At 32.8% G+C, this 21,037-nt stretch overlaps 1 protein-coding gene and 1 pseudogene across 1 annotated transcript; both read left to right on the top strand.

The window, feature by feature from the left end:
• The window catches only part of LOC134477463 (olfactory receptor 6C2-like), a 47,145-nt pseudogene extending 46,330 nt beyond the window's left edge, over positions 1–815 (top strand).
• Positions 816–9,053: 8,238 nt separating this feature from the next.
• LOC100713766 (olfactory receptor 6C6-like) lies at positions 9,054–10,025 on the top strand. The gene has a single exon (XM_003475999.4). The coding sequence runs from the start codon at positions 9,066–9,068 to the stop codon at positions 10,023–10,025; it is 960 nt and encodes a 319-aa protein (XP_003476047.3). The 5' UTR covers positions 9,054–9,065.
• The last annotated feature ends 11,012 nt before the right edge of the window (positions 10,026–21,037 follow it).

The following is a 21,037-nucleotide window of genomic DNA, read 5'->3' as shown; positions in this document are numbered from 1 at the left end:
TTTACCTGAGAATTTATTTCTGATCTGATTCCCTATGTAGCTTCACGGAGTTGGTCCTTTACTTCAGTTGCTATTGTTTCAGAAAGTTCGTTTGTGCAACTCCCAATGCCTGTCATTTCAGTGTATCCTGTATTTGTTCTCAGTGGGCTGAGGACTGAGACTACATCTTGCTCTTTTCCTTTCTCATTTTCCTCTAAGACCTGTGTGGCTGGCCAGGCACCCTCCAATAGATGGTACTGAGACACAAGAGTGGACAGGGCTTTGATCCTCTGATACCCACTTGTCTAGGCAGAGCACACCCCAAAATATGGTACCAGGGACCTTGCTCAGTGATCGGCAGAGGTTGAAATCTCCAAAATGTGAGATTCCCTAATCAATGTCTCTGAGGCTCTGGGATGGGAAGAGCTTGGATCTACTGTGACCTAAATGGCTACCAGTGATGTATACCCAGAGTATAGCAAGAGGGACTTGTACTTTGTTGGGTAGAGCTCAGAATGTTCAGGACTCCTGCAGCTAGTGGAAGCACATGCCTGGATAGTGGCAGTGGGGAGTTGCACCTGGCTGGGTGGAGTTTAGGACTTCCAGGACCCACCTAGTTAGCCAGGTCACACCCCCAAACTATGATGCCTGGGCTTTGTACCTGGTTATGCAGATTTCAGAAACTCTGGGAACAATGGAGCTACCTGGGACATGCCCCAGGGTATAGTGCTGAGGCCTTGCTCCTGAATGGGCAGAGTTTAGATCCTCTGGGATTACATGGCTATCTGGGGCACACTCCCAAATATGGCACTGCAGCCTTGGATGTGATTGGCTGAGCTCAAAATCTCCAGAAGCCTTACTTAGGCTGGTCACTCCAAGATGATAGTGCTGGGCCTGCGTGCTGGGAAAGTTCAATACCTCAGAGCTCTGTGCAGCTTGGTATATATTCCAACAATGGGTTATACTGGGATGCTGGGCTAGGCAGATCTCAGAGCTTCAATACAGCAAAAATACTCACCCAAAGTACAGCATTGGGTCTCATATCTGAGTGGCATAGTTTATAACCTCCAGTAGTTGGGGAGCTAAGTCAGATGTATCTGTGGAATGTGGTGCTGGGCCTTGTGCATGGCTGGTGTGAGAGAAAATATTTTTTAAAAATTAATACTTGATGTGAGAGAATAAAATAAACCCAAAATAAATTATAAACAGAGGAAAGTGACACATTTCCTTAGAATTGAATTAAAATATGATATCAAGTAAAAGAGTTAAACAATTGATTATATATTTTCTTGTCATATATTCTTTTCATTTTGATAAGGTATATCTAGTAATTTTAGAGCATTCTCTATTTTAGAAATATTTTAGGATTGTGAAATGAAAAAAAGTATATGCAGAATTATGAGACAATGTAATAAAAGGTTTCCTAGAAAATGACTAGTTTTGATTCCATTAAGCATGAGAATCAGTTTTCTTAAAACATACTACCCGTGTGAAATCTCCTCTTTTAACTCTCATGGAATTATTCTGAAAGAGTTGTTGTATTACCATCTTTGTCCTGGGCTCACCGAGAACCCAGTTCATGTTTTATTTTTTTTTAAGAATACTGTTTCTAATTTCAAGGAAGTTAGTTCTGCATGCTACTTCATTCAAGCACTGAATAATTTTCAGTTACAATGTGGCATCTATTCTACAAAGATAATTCTGACTTCCATGATGATTTATAATTAATACTAGTGATTTTTAATACTCCTTCAAAGAAAATTCTAAAAGACTTCCCACACTAATTTCATCTAGAGCTGTGGTTTGTTGACTCATTAAATTGATTTCTGAATTGGAACAAAATGTCTAGTGTTAAAAATGTTATTTGCTTTTAAAAACAACACTTTTAGATGTTCATATTTTTTCTCAAGTCACAAAACTGAAGTTTTGGTCACTAAACAATGTAAAATTCTTTTTTCCTCTAAATGAAAATTTGTATTTTGAAGTTACATATTGATAATATAGTTGCAAAATTTTGTTAAATCAACATTGAGGCTGAAGAATCCGTAGTAGCCTAGGATTAGACTCTAAAAGTTATAAATTAGGCTGCAAATTTAACTCAGTGGCTCTGCACTTACCTATCAAGCACAAGGTCATGAGTTTGATTCCTGGTATAAAAAAATTAAAAAAATAAGAGTTATATTTATGTTTAAATAAAGGTTCTTGGCAGAAATATAAAATATTACTGTGAATTATTTAAAACATAATTGTACATTTTAAAATATATTTTCTATCCTTACTGGCTTATTCTCAAAAATACCCAATACCTTGTCATCAGATATTGGAATATCTGTATATTTCTTTATTTTTTTCTACGAAGTTTTGCTATGAAATGAAAACTTTAGTTACAAGTGTCTTATTTTCTTCATTTATATAGATTATTTTTCAAATATCTAGTCTAAGTATTAATTACTAAGCTGAGTTGTGTTTTCTACTGTGAGTAAATTGTTCCAAAATATTTTGGTATTTGTTTTGGTGATGTTGAATTCATAACTTAGGTTGGAAGAATCTTGTGTACTTCTATTTTCTTTTTCAAGGAGTTTAAGAAAAATTGGTATTAGTGCTTTATTGAATATTTGTAGACTTCATCTGCAAAACCATTTTGTTTTCTTTCAATTATAGTGTTTTAATTACTTCATCTACTCTATTAATCATTGTTCTACACACTGTGATTATTATTGATTTAGTCTAGCTTTGCAACATGCTTCTATGAATTTATACGTTTATTCTTGTTAAAATTTTCTGAAATGAATTTTTATTTCTGAGAATTTGCAGTGATCCATCTTGATTACTGATTATACTTGAGTCTTATCTTGTTGATTATAAATAGAGTAGATATGATTTTAATTGTATATTTTCCAAAGATTAACTTTATCAATATTTTATACACTTTTCAAAATAGGAAAGAACTAATAAATTTTTCTCTTTAATATAAAAATACAAAAGTTCACACACTAAAATATTTAAATATAAATACAAACCAACTGCTTTTAGTAAGTTATTTGAAATTACATTATATATGGAAAAATAGTTACACAGTGCTGACATAAGAAAGCAGTAATGTCTACAAGGGGGAAGTACAAATAAGCATTGAATATAAAGTACAATATCTGTAATGATAGTACCAGGGTATAGGTGTACTAGTGGCCTTATAAATCCAAATAGTAAACTATTCAGATATATACCCAATTACAAGTGGAATATTGCATATGATAATAAGAGCAAATCATAAGGATGAAATGGACAGTTAAAATAATTATTACTTAGAAATTAGCAAACATATGAGAACAAAATTCAATTTAAGAGCATTTCTTACAACAACCTCAAAAAATATTATAATTTGCTTAGGACTCTAAAACTAAAATGAAACCAAACAATATTGAAAGTAATTATGACCAAACATCTTTTTTAACTGCATACAAGGAAAGGAGTCTAAATTTTGCCCAAAATCAAAGCATAGAAAAACAAAACAAAACAAGCTTAAAAAAAAAAAAAAAAAAAAGGCTAAACAATTTTGAGCATACAAAATCAAAAAGTGCTGGAAAAAGTTCACTAACAAATTCGTAAGTCACTGTTAAACTAAGAGAAAATATATATTTTTGTCCCATTTAGAACTGCGGAGAAAACAGTATTACTCACATATGATGAACATTTCAAATGTGTGAGTAAATAGGAAAAAATTCTAAAAATTGAGTAAGTCATTGGTGTAGACAATCCATAAATGTAAGTTTATGTTGTTAACTTTTCAGTTTATGACAGGATGTTCAACTCCACATGTACATAAATGAAAACAAAACAACTCACAGTTGTCACAGCTTACACACAAGATAGCCAACATTATTTATAACTAAAAACCCAACTGTTGTTTTAGAGGTTGTTAAGAAACAGGAAGGCTACTACACTTTTGGTGGAAATTGCTGGAGTACACGTACAGAATAGTTAGTAATAGTTAACAAAATAAGTATAGGGTTTATTTCAATTTAGTAATTTGAATGTTAACGATTCATCTGTATGGTACCTTGAGCATTATAAAAAATTATGTTTCAAAAAATATATATTATCTAAATATGTATGCATGATTTTACTCATTGGCACACATTTTTTAACTATCTAAACTAGAAATATCTCTCAGTGGACATACAAAGGAGTGATTATAACTTTTGCTGGAATTGCAATACTTTAGAAATCGCTAACATAACAACCACTAAGGAAAGAGGCGAGGAATCTGGCATGTGTTTGTTAGGCCTTTCAGAAAACATGGAATTGTTTCTTTGGTCACTTATATGTGAATCAATGCAAAAAGGTGACATTGTATAAATATCACCACGGCAGTACTGGACGAGTCTAAATCTCACCAAGGATGATGATGGCGTTGTTGTAAATAAGAAAGTTTAAAGCAAGATATTTGCCAAGCAAATTAGTATGCATACTAAACATATCAAACATTCTGAGTGTTGAGATAACTTCCTGAAACACATCCAGGCAAACGATCTGAAAAAGAAGGAAAGAAAAGAGTATGATTCTGGGTTCAACTGAAGCGCCAGACTGCCCACGTGGAGAAGCACAATTCGTGAGTATCTGAGCCAGCTAACCCTGCTTCCCATGAGTCTGTGGCATAAATGGGGATGCCGCTCTGCTGTTCAGCTCCTACTCAGCAGCTAACTGTTCTGGGAACTGCTTAAAAACTTAATAAAAGCAACCAAATTATAACCCCGGTTTTATTAATCAAACAGCTATATGGTGGCTCTTTCCTCAAAGAAAGAAATATTGTCGAATTCTCATTGCACCATCTTCGTTGTGTTAGGTCTTTACTGTTCAGTGTTTTTCCTGCTGAAAGACGTGAGATATTGTTCAGGTGTTATATTTAGCTTGAGGTCACTAGGGCTTTAGCAGGGTTTTTCCACCTTAGACTTTCCCTTTTGATCTGCCTTAAAAATTCTTCCTCTATCTCTGTCTAAATCCTGAACTATTTATCCATGACTATGAAAGTTAGATATGGAGCAGGCAATCCAATATTACAGCAATTTCTACTGGACTTTCGGAAATTATGATTTTCTAGTTATTTAGGATTATGGTTATTTAGGATTATTTAGGATTATTTTATGTATATAATGCTGTTCACATTATGGGGACTAATTATCTCTATATAATGTATCTTCATTATCTTTTCTCCTATTCTCCTTCTCTCCGCTGAACCTTTCTTCTCCAAACTTTAATTCCATATTTTCCTTGCCTCTTCTTTGTTTTGTTTTTCTACCTTCATTTCCCACATGCCTTCCCCATGCCCATTCCTAGTTGAACATTTTTTTTTCCTTTCTGACAACATCTGTTATGGGTTTTAGTCCTTATTTTCACTTTCAGTTTGTCACATGAAAGAAACAGCATTTACACCAGCAAGTTTGAATTAGTCCACTTAAGAGTGAGGTCTAAAGGTGCATACATTTACCTAGAGATGTCTCAATGATACCTCTACTGATGGCTGTGGGCTTTCCACTATATATAAGAATCTGGCTAGAGACATGACTCAGCTGCATAGCACCTCCATGGCAAGCACAAAGTTCTGAGCTCGATTCCCAGTCCAAAAAAAAAAAAAAAAAAAAAAAAAAACAAAAAAACAAAAAAACAAAAAAACAAAAAAAGAAAGAAAGAAAGAAAAAGAAGAAAAACCTCCCGCAAAACACAAAAAACAAACAACAACACAAAAACCCCACACCATCTCTATCCATTCATTAGTTAAGAGATATTTGATCTACTTCCAAGGTTTAGCTATTTAAAACTGTCCTGTTATAAAAATGGGTATGCATATATCACTGGGTATGATTAAATTCCTTGGAGATTGAGTGTGTCTGCATTGAAAATGCTTCTGGAACATAAAATTTAAAAATCCCTTAGAAACAATGCTCCTGTAGCTCATTTACCTTGAGAATTCTTTGATAATTTAGAACTTTTCCCAGAAGACAACCAAGGTATACATTCTGAGCAATCAAAGAATTAGTTATCATATTGCATTACATGTCCTGCAGAGCAAAGTTTAAAATGCCTTACATAAAGAAATTGTAATATATTGTAGAAAAGAGGGTGAACTGAAAAACTTTCCTAATAGTATGCAATGTCAGTCAACATAATTTTTATGAGCAAAAATTAAGTCAGTCGTATACTTTAGTGTATGAAGAAATGGTAAGAAGAATGGACATTACTATTCGCTGTTCACCAGGATAGTAAGCCAGGCATTGGACTTCATGATGTTTGCCCATGTGTATGTATAACATTTGTTAAAGAAAGCTGTTAAACCATGAAATGTTAGTGTTTTTACTATATTTTGTGTTTTATTTGTAGACAATGTTGAATGATCACAAAAAAGACGAGAGTATTTTAAGGCTGTAAAATGTTATAATGTTTATGTGATATTGTATTAAATAAAATTAAATATAATTCTTTTAATTGTGCTGTATTCATACATGTCATATTGCAATTTGTGTTGCTTTCTCTTACAGTGTATGCTGTGGGAACTGATGGTAAAAGTGATTGTTAAAGCAGAACAGATCAGAAGTTGACATGAAGACCTCTACTTTACATATTTAATTAAACATTTTATTAGGTTTGCTATGCTTTCTATAATGAGAAATATTTTATTGTTTCACAAATATCTGTGCATACTAAATGATTTCAGATATTTGGACAGTGTTCTTTCCAACAGTATATGGTTTTAGCAGAAATGACCAAGTAGGAGATATCTAAAGATTGTTGTCAATCAGGCCATGTTTGTGTCACTGTTGTTTTTCAACTTATACTACTTTATTGGCCTTGTATGGCTTTTCTTGTGTTCCCATATCCATTGTTCTTTTGATTTTTGTGAAATTATTTAGAATGTGTATGTTTTAAAAAACAATTTGACATGTTTGAAATGATTTTGTTAAATCCTCAATTTAGATCAAATGCTCCTAAACAGTCAATTTAAATTGGATTTTATTACATCTTTTGGTAATCAAAGAAAAACTAAGAACTTTTTTATATTTGTATCAATAATTATTTTCAGAAGAACTTTCTATAATTTGGCTTCAAAGTAGATCTTGCATGAAAGTTTCTACAACAATTTTGTTGAAATGTGCATCTTTTAAATCATAATATTTGAAAATAGCCTATTTTAATCCTACTTCATTCTCTAATTGCAAGCCATAGTATATACTTTCAGACCTAATTTCACTTATCCCACATCATACTTGCAAAGCTATAGTAATAATACATAATATATATATATATATATGTTAATAAATGTAAAATTTGTTCCTTATTTGACTGATATTTAAGTATTATTATTTTGACATCTAATATTCTCATTTGAGTGCTACCACTATTGTGAGTATAAAATGTATCACATGCTCTTGCACTTTTATTCTCAAGGTCTTGTTGATTTAAAATATATGTATACAATATACGTATGCTTTAATCTAAACTTAGGACATAAGCAAAAGAATGTATTATCAATTGAAACATAATTTATTTTAACAGATTTCCCAAATAACTTTTAGTGATATATATATATAATTAGTTGCTCTAACTTTAATTTTTCAACTCGTCCTTGAACTCAGTTAACTATAATTTGTTTTTTCTTCCATATATTTTCTTTCCTTTCACTTTACATTTTGCTTCTAATAAGATGTCTGCATTCCTTTTTATATTTCTCCTTAATGATACATTTCTGTCAGTATTAATTATTATGATATATTTTTTCAAAAGCATAACATAATAGAGAGATAGACAGACAGGCAGACAGATAGATAGACAGAACTGACAACTTGATTAAATATGAGAGTTTGAAAATCCACACCAGAGGAGCATATATATCATTCCTCTTTGGAAATATCTAAGAACCTATATGATTAGCTTATAAAACAAAACAAAACAAAACACAGCAAAAAACATTTCATTATCCATTATAGTAAGATTTGATTTATTGCATAAAAAGTCCAAGTAGAAAAATTCTGCTCATTGACACATGTAAGGAGAATTTCTATGATTGTATATCCTAAATACCTCATGAACTATAGATAATTGTGTATGTGTAGCTTTGAGAGTGGCTGACACTATCATGAATCTGGAAATTATATAGAATCTCAAATCTTGTACATTGTGCAGAATACAAGTGTATTTCCAAATTTTGGGGTTTGATGAATTCACATAACTAATATCCTTTTCATTTATAAGGTTATAATCTATTATAAGAACTAAAGAATAAGTATTTTAAGAAACTCTAGTAAAACATACTATTTATTACGATTTTCATTTCTAAAATATGAACTATCATTGCTTACATTTATCTGAAACTTCAGTTTTCTAGTTGTGATTCAGAAGTACTGCAATTGTCAATTTTATATTTCTATAGACTTCTTTAAGCATTCAGGTAGGGTAACAGTAAGAAGCCACACAAGTGAATCAGTGTTTATCAGTATTATCAGGTTTGGTGAAGACTTTTGTTGGAAAGTTTTGTTATATATTTTTCAGTCTCAGTTATTTACTTTGCACCAATTCGGTCTGTTTAAAATTATAATCAAACGAGTAGATACTCACTATACGATCCCCATGTGTTTTTTCCTTCTGTGACATTCCCTTTTTAGAAAAAATTTTACACCATCCTGAATTATTTTGGTTACTGGGAAAACATTCATTTTCTAAAAATACTATGTAAATCAGGTGATATGTAAGGTATCAGGTAAATTGAGAAACTCAAAAATATCCAATATTAAACCAGCTTCTTAACACCCTGTATTTGAAAGTCATACATCAACAACACTATTGGATTTGGGCAGCTGCACTGCAAATGACTTGTCAACTGCTTATCAATTGATAAATAGACCTTACTCAACTTTGTACAAGCAAAAATTCCTGTTTGATGGAGTTGAAGATACATTCATTTTGATGAACTTTAAATTGACTTGGTAAAATGTTTGTACATTGGTAAGTTTCTAAATAACAAATGTATTATCTATGTAAAAGAAGAAAAATATTTCTTGTGATTTTTATCTACAGATTTGACAAGACAAAAAGAAATGCAGAACCAATCAAGGGAAATAGAGTTCATTTTGCTTGGACTGACAGATGATCCTTTACAACAAATGGTGATTTTCCCGTTTCTATTTTTCAATTACGTCTTGAGCCTGATGGGGAACTTCATCATCATTGTCCTCACCCTGCTGGACCCCCGTCTCAAGACACCAATGTATTTCTTCCTCCGAAATTTCTCCTTCTTAGAAATCTCCTTCACCACAGTCTGCATTCCACGGTTCTTGATAAGCATTCTCACTGGAGACAGAACAATTTCCTACAATGGTTGTATAGCTCAGTTATTCTTTTTCTTTCTATTAGGAGTTACAGAGTTTTACCTCCTGGCTGCCATGGCCTATGACCGCTATGTTGCCATCTGCAAACCACTGCATTACCCAAACATTATGAACAGTAAAGTCTGCTACCAGTTTGTGCTCACCTCCTGGGTAACTGGATTTTTACTCGTGTTTCCCCCTTTGCTCTTGGTACTCCAGTTGGATTTCTGTGCTTCCAAAGTGATTGATCACTTCCTATGTGACACTTCACCAATCCTTCAGATCTCATGTACAGATACACATTTCATAGAACTGATGATTTTTATTTTAGCTGTGATGACGCTTGTTATCACATTGTTATTAGTGGTCCTCTCCTACACATTCATCCTTAAAACAATTCTAAAAGTTCCATCTGTACAACAAAGAAAAAAGGCCTTTTCTACTTGCTCCTCACACATGGTTGTTGTCTCTATTACTTATGGGAGCTGTATCTTTTTGTATATGAAGCCATCAGCAAAGGAAAGAGTGTCTTTAACTAAAGGAGTAGCTGTGCTCAATACATCTGTTGCTCCTTTACTCAATCCTTTCATTTACACCCTAAGGAACCAACAGGTAAAAGAAGCCCTCAAATATGTGTTTCAGCAGTTTTCTTTTTTTCAAAACAGTGAGACAAATTTTAGATATAAATAGTATGTTGTTCGATTATGAATGATGAAATTCAATACAAAGTTCGATTATATTAGTCTTTGTTTACACTGTTTCTCTGCTTGAGCCTTTATATCTCATTATGTTAAGTATTTTAAAACTCTCCACTTACATTTCTGAGGTCTTTCTAACATCTAGAAGAAAAGTACTTCTTTCAATACACAATGTCAAATTCTATCTTTAGCTAGAACTATCCCTTCCCATAAAGCATAGCACTGAATCCTTTTGTCTTATGAACTCTTTTATATGCTTAGTTTAGTATTGATGGCTTACCTTGGCATCTATCCTTAATGACTATTGTTTTGTTAAAGTCAACAGAGACAATACAGAACATCATATTCATTTTATGATATAATTGACATTGTAATAGAAAATAAGTAGAATATGTGGGTAATTTGAATGATCAAATTTGTCCTCCAATAGCAAATATCATTTATGATGAACTTTTAAAGACAATACTACACACAGGAATAACACATGCAAAAAGAATGTTCCACAGATAGTTTTTCTACGTCTGTTATAACAGTAAAAAATAAATTATTTGTGTATATATAAGCAGCTTTCACATCTGGCACAAATACTTCAAATTCCAAGTTTGGCTGGACATAGGATATGGGTTCATTTACTCTGAATCCTAGAGTAAATAGATAAATAAAAATCCTACTGATTTATTAAAAAGTTCACTGTGTCATTTATGTCTGTATTTGAAGAAATTTTTCATACTTAATATAACTTGTACCTTAAATTTTCCTAATGTTACTTATGTCAATTTTCACCACATTAATTATGCATGTCATCCATCCAATACTAGTCATTTTATTCAATATATTAAAAAAGATTGTACATTTGTATAATTATATAGCTAGTGACCATCATTCCAATTTTTTTTATTTTGCTTCCAGACAATCATTCCTCTATTTTCATCCAAACTTTATCGAACACTGATTTCACATATCTACTGAAGGGTTTTTTTTTCTACTATCCATTCATATTGCCTGTTCAGAAATTTCATATATGCGAAGCTTAAAGTTTGAACCTCATATCCAACTTATTTTACTCAATAATATGTTTTCCTATGTGTTCATACAATAGCATGAATCCATAGCGTGTTTCTAATGCTATTATGCTTAGTAATATTTGTGCTCTCCTTTTCCCAGAGAAAGTTAAACTTCACTTATTGCTATATTCCCTGAATAATTTTTCCATAACACTGAATCATTTTTCATTATGTGAGCAAAGTGAGTTCATTAAAATGCCAGTCACAGAAACTATGTAATATTCTATTATTTTCTGTTGAAATCAACTGTCTTCCAATGGAGTTAATTTGGAATGATTATTTCCCTATATCTTGTGGACTCTAGTCCTCAATTCCCAATTTCTAGGCAGAGACTTTCCAAAATTGTTTCTGGAGGAAAGGAAAAATCATTCTACATCATCTTCTCCTTTTAGGGACCCACCTCAACTGAATCTTAATTCACTCATTCTACTTGCTTGTTAATGCAACAGTCTCTAGGCCTCTCTCTGTATTTAAAGACCTGAGAGAACCAAAGTTTGAACCCTTTTGAGAGAGTTGAGCTAATGAGGAAACTAGGAAACTCTTCATACTGGAGACTTAAGGGAAGATCCTTGTAAGACATTTTGTTAGAAAATGGCAGGTAATGTCAGCAACTTCTAAGAGAATGCTTGCCAGTGTCCTTTATACAAAGTAGGTAGCTCTTAAACATTTGGTTGAAAACTTACTTATGGATGTCACATGAGCTCGCCAACCTGCCTACAAAGTCACCTGATGACACCAGACTTCACTGCTCTACAAAATTATAAAACCTTAAAGTTCCCATTTTGACTAATAATATTCAGAATCCTACTGAGAAAGAGACACTTGGAAATAACTTCTCAGTGTGTTCTCTGCTCTTAAGAATGTCTAGGAAAGTTACATACTATATTGACTTGCCAATATAAAATTCAGTATGCACTGCAAATAAAGTCAATGTGTCAGAATTTACATCTCATTGTCTTTATTTTTGGTTCTATTCAGAGTAATGTCGGTGTTAGATATAGATTTGATTAGAAGAGTTGCATTTTGTATCATTCTGTTCAATGTTCACTCATGATATATGACTAGTTGAATATCCTGGCCATTAGGAGTGCTTAAATAAATGAAGTACACCCTTATTCTTTCTGATTTTTTGACGAATTAGTTGGAAACCATAGACAGAGTGCATTGACAGTTCCTGGTGGAGAGAAATATTACCAAAAAAGATAGCCACACATAAGCAAAGTTATTCTAATATAATTTAAGTTGATTTCAATCAACAGTATCACAAAATCAGAGAGAGAAAGAAACAGAGAGAGAGAGTGAGTGAGAGAGAGGGGGGGAGAGAGAGAGAGAGAGGTGGCACTTTGCCGACTTTGGTAGGCAAAGATGTTGAACATTTTGTAATGTACTCAATAGTTATTTATACCAGTTTCATTCTGCTGATTATTTCCTTTGCTCTGCAGAAACTATTGATTTTTGGGGGGTGATTTTTATGATGCTACTGTACTCTACTTATTAGTTCTAGGAGATTTTTGAAGAAATTTATCAGTTCCTCTATGTGAAGGATCATGTAACCTGTGAATAAGATTAATTTGACCTCTTTGCCTATATGTATTAGCTAGTGCTTCCTCTTGCATGGTTGTTTTGGCTAAAGTTTTGAGTACTTTACTAAACAAGAGTAACAGAGTAGGCACTCTAATCTTTCATTGTGAAGGTAATAAAATACAACAGAACAAAGCCAATCCAAACAATGCAGTGAAATTGATACAGAACTTCAAAGCAGGATACTGATATAACAGCAATATGTACGATAGTATCTCATTATCTTCACAATAGTTGTCCATTCAATCAGTTGTAGTAAATTCAAACCAAAAACAGAACATCACAAAACCAATTGAAGAGGATATTGAATAGAACAAAACAATTAATCAGAACAAAGCAAAATTGTGAAAACCATATTTGCCTTCAAAAAGATGATTGAAGGAAATTCCCCATATTTGGTATATTGCATAGAGTCATTCTCCCAAAAGATTCTCAGACTTCTCGGTCTCAGTTTCCGGGAGGGGGCAGGAGGGTATTTGATTTTCAGCCTGCATGATGGTAGTCTCACGGGAGATGCTGACTTGGTCTCTGGCTCACACCTGGGCCGCCTACCAGAAGGGTGGCGAATTGCTTTCTTGCCCAGTCACTGAAGTTTTACTATGGCTGGATCTTGGAAGATGCCTACTGTTTCTCTTCCTGGCTCACTCGCTATGTGCTTGTGCTATGGTTGGCTTAACAGGAAGGTGGACGTATTGCTTTCTTGTTCAGCGCCCTTAGTTCCAACGTGGCTGGAACTCGGGAGATGCTTATTGGTTCTGTAACTGGCTTGCCAGGAGCTCTTTCACGCCAGTGACACTCTAATCTTGTTTGTGATTTTCATGGATATTATTTCTGTTTTTTCACATTTTTATGATAACAGCTGTGAGTCTTTAATTAGTTTCAGATATGTTCTTTATATGCTTAATTTCATCAGGGTTTATTTCACGAGATATATTGAATTTTATGAAAGATTTTTTCTTTATTTAGATGAAATTACTTGATTTATCCATGTTTTTTGTTGTTTGGATGTGCTTCTACCTATAAAATATAGTGCATAAATTAATTTAAGTATGTTGCACAATATTTAAATTCCTGGAATGAAGCCAACTTGGTCAAGATACATGATCTTTTCAAAGATTTATTGCTATTATATTTTAAAAATAAAATGCTGAACAATGATGCCAAAAGTGTGCTACAGACCCTAGAAAATTAGGCATGTCAACAGTGTTGAACATTTGCTAAGGAAAGCTGCAGGCATGAGCAGGTTACTTTAAGAAAAAGGTCATGAGTGCTGAAATCAACATGCCATAAAGTGTGGGACCACCCAAACCCCTGACCCTTCAGAACTCATATCTCACCACATTCTGCCACAGATGATAGATATGGAACTATACTGTTAAATGATCCCTGCTGAATTTTTAATCTTGCTCTGATCCCAACGTTTTCTATGCTTCTCTTCATCATTTTAGAATGGCAGCTTTTCTTATGCCATTCTGTGTTTTAAGGATTAGTTGGTTTGTTTGTTTTTCATTTTTACAGGTACTTACAGCTAAGAGTTTGACTTCGGCAAGAGTGAAGACTTTGGACTTGAATTTTTCAGTAAAACTGGAAGTATTAAGACTTTGGCAAGTCTTATCAATGGATTAAAGGCATTTTGCATAATATAAGGTGAGTCTTTTGGGAGTCAGAGTGGATTGTTATTTTCTAGATATAAGCCTTTCCCTAAGCCTTATATGTCTGGAAGATGATTGAATTGTGAATTAAAGTTAGTGCTACAAACATGAAAGGACTTGTACACTGATTACTTAGGTAACTAATTGTAATACTAGGAGATGGAGGCCTACATCAGGCAGAACACTGAGGAAAAAAAAATGTATGGCATATTGTTGTCACCAGTTCTTCCCTTCTCAAATCTGCTTTCTAATTGCCATGGGTTAAATATCTTCCTTCTGGCAACCCTGTGCACTATGGCATCTCTACCCTGGAGATAATTAATTATAGACTGGAATTGTAAGACAAAGCATATCACTTTTCTTTTAACTTGTTTATATTTGGTATTTTATCCCAGTAAAGAAAATATTACTAAGATAGTTGTATTTTGTTGTTAGTATCTTATTTAGAGGATGTGTATTTCTGGTCATTAAGGCTAATGAACTGTAGTTTTATTTATTTTTATTTATATGTGTTAATTAATTACATTGCTTTAGTGTCTGAGCAATGCTAGCTTTCAGTACTATTTTTGACAGTGTTCCTTTCTGTACAATTTTATGGAAATGATTGAGGAGAATTTGAATAAAATATTTTTGACATCCTGGAAAAATATTCTACATTGAGCCCATCAGAATATATGCCTTATTCACTTGGTAGAAATTATATATAGAACATAAAAAGTTTTATGTCCTTTACACAGGTGTTTTGCATTTATTAAATTTTCTCTTTGTTCAATTTTGGTAATTCATGTGTGTGGAAGAGTAGATCTATTTTTTCCAGTTTGTCTAACTTATATGAAAATGCTTTTTAAATAATGTATTTAATCTTCTGGATTCAAGTCATATTCATTGTGAGTTTACTTTTTTTTAATTTTTAATTTCTTCTTTTTTATTTTAAAAAGCAAAAGAGAAAAAGTGATAGAAAAATACAAAACTTCAAAAAAAAAGTAAGAAATCAAGATTAGTTAATATATTGCACACTGTTAACTTAGCAATATTGTTCATGTTACAAAATTTAGGCATAAAAATGATACACAAACTCTTCTTTTTGATGAACTAACAGAGAATTCGCTGTAAAGTTATCTCTTCTCACACGTATAGCTATATACAGTTATGTGTGTATAACTACATATGTATAATCTTTTCCATTCTTCCATTTCTCCTTTCCCCTTTCCAGTTGTTCTATCTTTTTGAGTACTTGCTATCCTTTTTATTATTACAACAGTTACTGTACATTTTGGATCTTATTGTTTAAAATTTTTTTACTATCATTTATTTTTACACTAGGTAGATAATAAAATATTTACAAATATGAGTCTGATTTATTTCATTTATGTTTATGTTCTCAAGCTGCCTCAATTTCCCCAACAAAAGCCTAAACAGTATCAATTTTTATAGCTGTGTAACATTCTATTGTATAAAACTACCACATCTTTTTATTGATTCTGCGGTTGATGGGTTTTTTTTTTGTTTGTTTGTTTGTTTCCAAGGTTTAGCTATTGAAAATTGTATTGCTATAAACAAGGGTAAACATACATCACTGTGACTTGACATTTTCATTTTTTCTACTCATAAGGGGAATCGATAGATTAAATGGGACTTCAGTCCTAGTTTTTCACGACTCTGCATACTGATTTCCACAGTGGCTGCACCAGCTCTACACTCCCACCAAGAGTGGAGAAGGGTTCCTTTTCCCCCATAACCCTGGCTGTGGTAGTTTGGCATAACTGAGGCCATAACTTGGCATAACTTGTGCCCTGTGTTTGAACCCAAAGGATGAAATATTTCTCAGGATACAAGTCCCTGAAAAGCAAAACAATCTGCATCCACAAGAGAAAATTTAACCTGCTCAACAAATAAGTAGGATACAGGTGTCAACCAAAATTATGGTAAGATTGTAACTAAATTGTTTCCAACAGAAACTTTTTGGTTTTTTGCTTTAAATGCCTTGTGACCCTTCAGTTCACCACCACGTGGTAGTCCTCCGAAACAGGACTCTGCTGAGCTCAGCTAATAAATCTCCAAATTTATCAAGTTGGTTGCTTGTATTCCTAAACTGTTTATGAACCAAGTTAACCCTCAACATATGTTATTGGTTAATTTTTGGATGGCAGCCATAATTTTTGCAGTGAGATGTAATCACAATGTTGTTTTAATTTTCATTTCTTGAATGATCGGTGAGGTTGAGAAAGTTCTCATGTATTTATTTGCCACTCATATTTCTTCATCTGTGCAGTGCATGTTCACTTCAGATGACCATTTTTGGATTGGGTCTTTGAACTTGAGTGTCCTGATGTTTTTCAAACTTTATATGTTCTCGATATAATCCTTTGTGTGAGGGACAGCTAGTTAAAATTCTTTCCTATTGTATGTTTTTTTTTTCACTCTCTTGGTGATTTTTTCAAAGTGCAACTTCAAAAATTTTTAATAAGAGATTCCAGTTGTTGATTCTTTGGAATACTTCCTGTATAGTTAGTGTTTTGTTCATGAGCACTTTGCTTACACTTATGTCTCCAAGGTTTCTATCTTTTTTGTCTTCCAGTAGATTTGGTGCTTTTGTGTTAAAACTTAGATTTTTTATTAATTTTGACTTTAGTTTAGTGCATTGCAATAGACATGGGTCTAGTTTCAGTCGTTAGCATGTGTAAAACCAATTTTTCCAGCATCATTTATTAAAGAGGCTACCTTTCTTCCACTCAACATATTTAGTCCCTTTGTCCAATAAGGTGGCTCATTGTCTTTGTGTTGTGTCTGAATCTTCTAAACTGTTTCATTGATTCTCAGGTGTGGGATTTTTGTGGGGTTTTTTGCCCATACCATGCTGATTTTATCACAGTGGCTTTGTAACATAACTTCAAGTCAGGGATTATGATCTTTTCTGCCTTGTCTTTGTTGACAAGAATTGCCTTTGCTATTCTAGGTCTCTTCTGGGCTCAGATGAATTTTAGAAATGATTTTTCTAGATCTTTGAGGTATACAAATGCTATTTTTCAATGTAATTGCATTAAATCTGTATAACAATTTTGGGAGAATGGCCATTTTCACAATGTTTGTTCCTGCTATCATGAACAAGAATTGTCTTTCCATGTTCTGAAATTCTCTTCTATTTTCTTTTTTAGAGTGGTTTAGTTATCTGCATTTGGGTTTGTTTACATCTTTTGTTAGTTTGATTGCTAAATATTTCCTTTCTTTCAATACTATTGTGAAAGATATTATTTCCATCATTTGTCTGTCAGCAATTTTGTTGTTTGTGTAGAGGAACATTACTGACTTTTTAGTGTTGACTTTCTATCCAGCTACACTGCTCAATTTACTTATCTCTAGTAGTCTTTTATTTTTAGAGTCTTCTATGTAGAATATCATGTCATCTGCAAATAGTGATAATTTAACTTCTTCCTATCCTATCCTTATTCTTCTATTTCTCTCTCTGGTCTAAGTGCTGTGGATAATATTTCAAGACCTATATTGAATAGGAGTGGTGATAGTGGACATCCTTGTTTTGTTCCAGATTTTAAAGCAAAAGCTTTGATTTTTTGTGGATTTAGCATAATGTTAGCTGTTGATTTGTCATAGATGGATTTTAGATGGATTTTATCAGATTGAAGTACATACCATCTATTCTGAGTTTCTGTACAGTTTTTATAATGAAGTGTTGGGACTTCATCAAATGTTTTCTGCATGTATAGAGATAATCATGTGATTTTTGTTTTTGATTCTGTTGACGTGGTATATTGTGGTTATTGATTTTGTTTTATGTTAAACCATCATTGCATTCTTGGCATAAATGCCACTTTTCATTATTTATAATCTTCTTGGTTATTTACTGCATTATATCTGCCAGTATTTTATTTGAGAATCTTTGTGTCAATGTTCATTAGGGAACTTAGCCTACAATTCACATTTTTGATTAGGTCTTTCTGTGGTTTTGGTATCAGAGTAATGCTTGCCTCCAAAATAAGATAGCAATAATTGCTTCCCTTTCAATTTCATTAAGGAGTTTGAAAGTCTTAAGTCTTGGCCTTAAGTCTCTAAATTTCTTGTAGAATTCAGCCATGACTGTACCAGAACCTGACTTTTCTATGTTGGTAAGTTTTTAATCATATGTTCAATTTCATTAACTCATATCTGGTTATTCAAAATTGTTATATCTTCTTGATTCAGCATTATTAATTCATACATTTCTAGGAATTTGTCCATGACCTGTGTGATTTCCACCCTATGTGAGTAAAGATTTTCGTAGGAGATATTCATGACCTTCTGAATTTCCATGCCATCTGTAGTAATTTCACCCTTTCACTCCTAGTTGCATGAAATTGAGAACAAGCTCTTTCATTCATTAATTCTTTGTATGGCTTTCACAATGTCAATTCCATTAATTCCTGCTCTGATCTTCATAATTTCTTCTCTTCCATAAGCTTTGAGCTTGACTTGCTATTCTGTTTTGAGATGTTTGAAGTGTGACTTAGGTTGTTTATTTGTGCTCATTGTTTTTCTTATGTGGCAATTCATTGCTATGTATCTCCCTCTTAGCACCACTTTCATTGCATCCCACAAGTTTCAGTAGTTTGCAATAGAAATTTATTGAATTTTATGTATTTTTTAATTTTTTCTTTAGATTTGTCTGTAACTCATTGGTTGTTCAAGATGTTATGCATTTATGCATGGAAGTTTTACAGTTTCTTTTCCTATTAATTTATAATTTTAGTTTATTATGATCACGGAATATGCATGGGGTAATTTCAATCCCTTTGTACTTTACTAAACATATTCTATTGGCTAATATCTATTCTATTTAAAAGAATGTACAACGTGCAACTGAGAAGAAAGTGTATTTTTACATGGTTCAGTGAACACTGTATACATCTATGAAGTTCATTTGTTCACAGGCCTTGATTAAATTCTGTTATTTCTTTGCTGAGTTTTTCTCTACTTGAGCTATCTTTTTGGAAAATGGGCTACATAGATCCTCTGTGACAATTGTGTTATTGTATTTTGGTTTTCCTTTCCATTAATATTTGTCTTATATAATCTACTCCTGTATATGATGAATGTTTATTTATGATTGTTAACTCTTCCTCTTGAGCTATTCCCCTAGAAAGTGTGTAGTGACCTTCTTTGTCACTTCTGATCATTTTGGGCTTGAAGTTTACTTTGACTGCAAGCAGGATAGCTAACCATCCAATTTTTCTCAGTTCCTGTCCTATGGAATATTGTTTTGCATCCTTTGATTTTTAGTCTGTGAACTTCCTTGTGGATGGGATGTGTTACTTTTAAACAGCATATTGTTGACTACTGTTTCTTGATCCATTTTGTCAACCTATTTCTTTTAATAGGTGAATTGAAGGTATTTATATTATGGATATAACTGATATACAATGACTTAACTTTGCCATTTTATTTTCCTGTGTTATTTTCTTGTTTTTCACCTTTGTTTAATAGTTTGTCCAGCCATGTGGTTTCTTTCTGTTGTTATTCGGGGCATTTTAGTCATTTTTGTCTCTCTCTAGTATGTCTTTCAGTTTTATTTCTATGGTTGGCGTGTTAGACATGAATTTCTTCAGTTGTTCTTTGTCATGGAAATATGCTATTTCTCTATCGATTTTGAAAGAGTTTTGCAGAGTTCAACAATCTGGGTTGAAAATTTCACTCTGTCAGGCCTTGAAATACTTCACTCCAAGTTTGTCTTAAATTGAAAGTTTGCACTGATGTGTCTGCAGTGATTGTAATAGGCTTTCCTTGATAAGTGAGTTTTATCACTTCACTAACAGCTTTTTTATTCTGTTTTTATGCTGAATTTCTGGGACCTTAATTGTTATATATGTGGGTATAGATTTATTGTGGTCATGACTGTTTGGTGTCCTATATGCCTCACTGATCTGCATATCTAATTGTTCATGTTTATGATATATTCTGCTATTCCTTCTGCAAATAGCTTTTTTAAAATGTCGTTTGCATTGAACTTTGCATTTTTGTTGATGCCTATCAGCTTTATATTGCTTCTCTTTGCATCGTCTTGACACTGTTGAATGATCATTTCATGCTCTCTTATTATGTTTGAATTCATGATCATTTGCTATGTTCCTGTCTTGAGGTCTGAAAGTCTATGATCAGCTTTATTTAAATGTTTTTACCAGTTTTCAGTGAGTTTTTTTTATTTCCTAGATATCTCTTTGACTGTATTTCATGTATTCTATTTTTTCCTAAATTGCACATCAATGTTTCCATCATTTTCTAATATTTCTGAACTCTTTCTTTTAAATCAATATCTTTTCTAGTTATGCTTAGTAATCCCTTTATTAAGGTTGCTATTTGTTTGTTTACCTGAGAGTTTCTTTCTAATCTGATTTCCTTTATGGTCTCATGGACTTGATTCTTTATTTCATTTGCTATCTTGGAAATCTAAGGTGTATGATTTCTAATATCCTCAATTTCAATGTTCCTGTACTTATCCTGATGGACTGGATGTTTGAGATTGCATTTTGCTTTCCTTTTGTCATTTTCAACTCTTGGGTTAATATTTTGGTATTTTCCATTCCGGTAGTTTCACTTGCTAATAGTTTGTGTAGGGTGTTGCTGTATGGGTGATATTTGTCCAATTGTGTGGTCCCACATTGCAGGGGAGTGACCAGTCTCCTGAATGCCGCATGCGTGACCTGTTGATTGAGTCTTAT

This window comes from Cavia porcellus, unplaced genomic scaffold (assembly GCF_034190915.1).
Source record: "Cavia porcellus strain 051 isolate PalLab524CR breed Dunkin Hartley unplaced genomic scaffold, mCavPor4.1 scaffold_8, whole genome shotgun sequence".
Taxonomy (NCBI): Eukaryota; Metazoa; Chordata; class Mammalia; order Rodentia; family Caviidae; genus Cavia; species Cavia porcellus.
This window is presented reverse-complemented; position numbering and strand designations above follow the sequence as displayed.

What these genes read in the sequence shown, in the direction of transcription:
- LOC100713766 (XM_003475999.4), top strand. Translation starts at nt 9,066, where the DNA reads ATGCAGAACCAATCAAGGGAAATAGAGTTCATTTTGCTTGGACTGACA.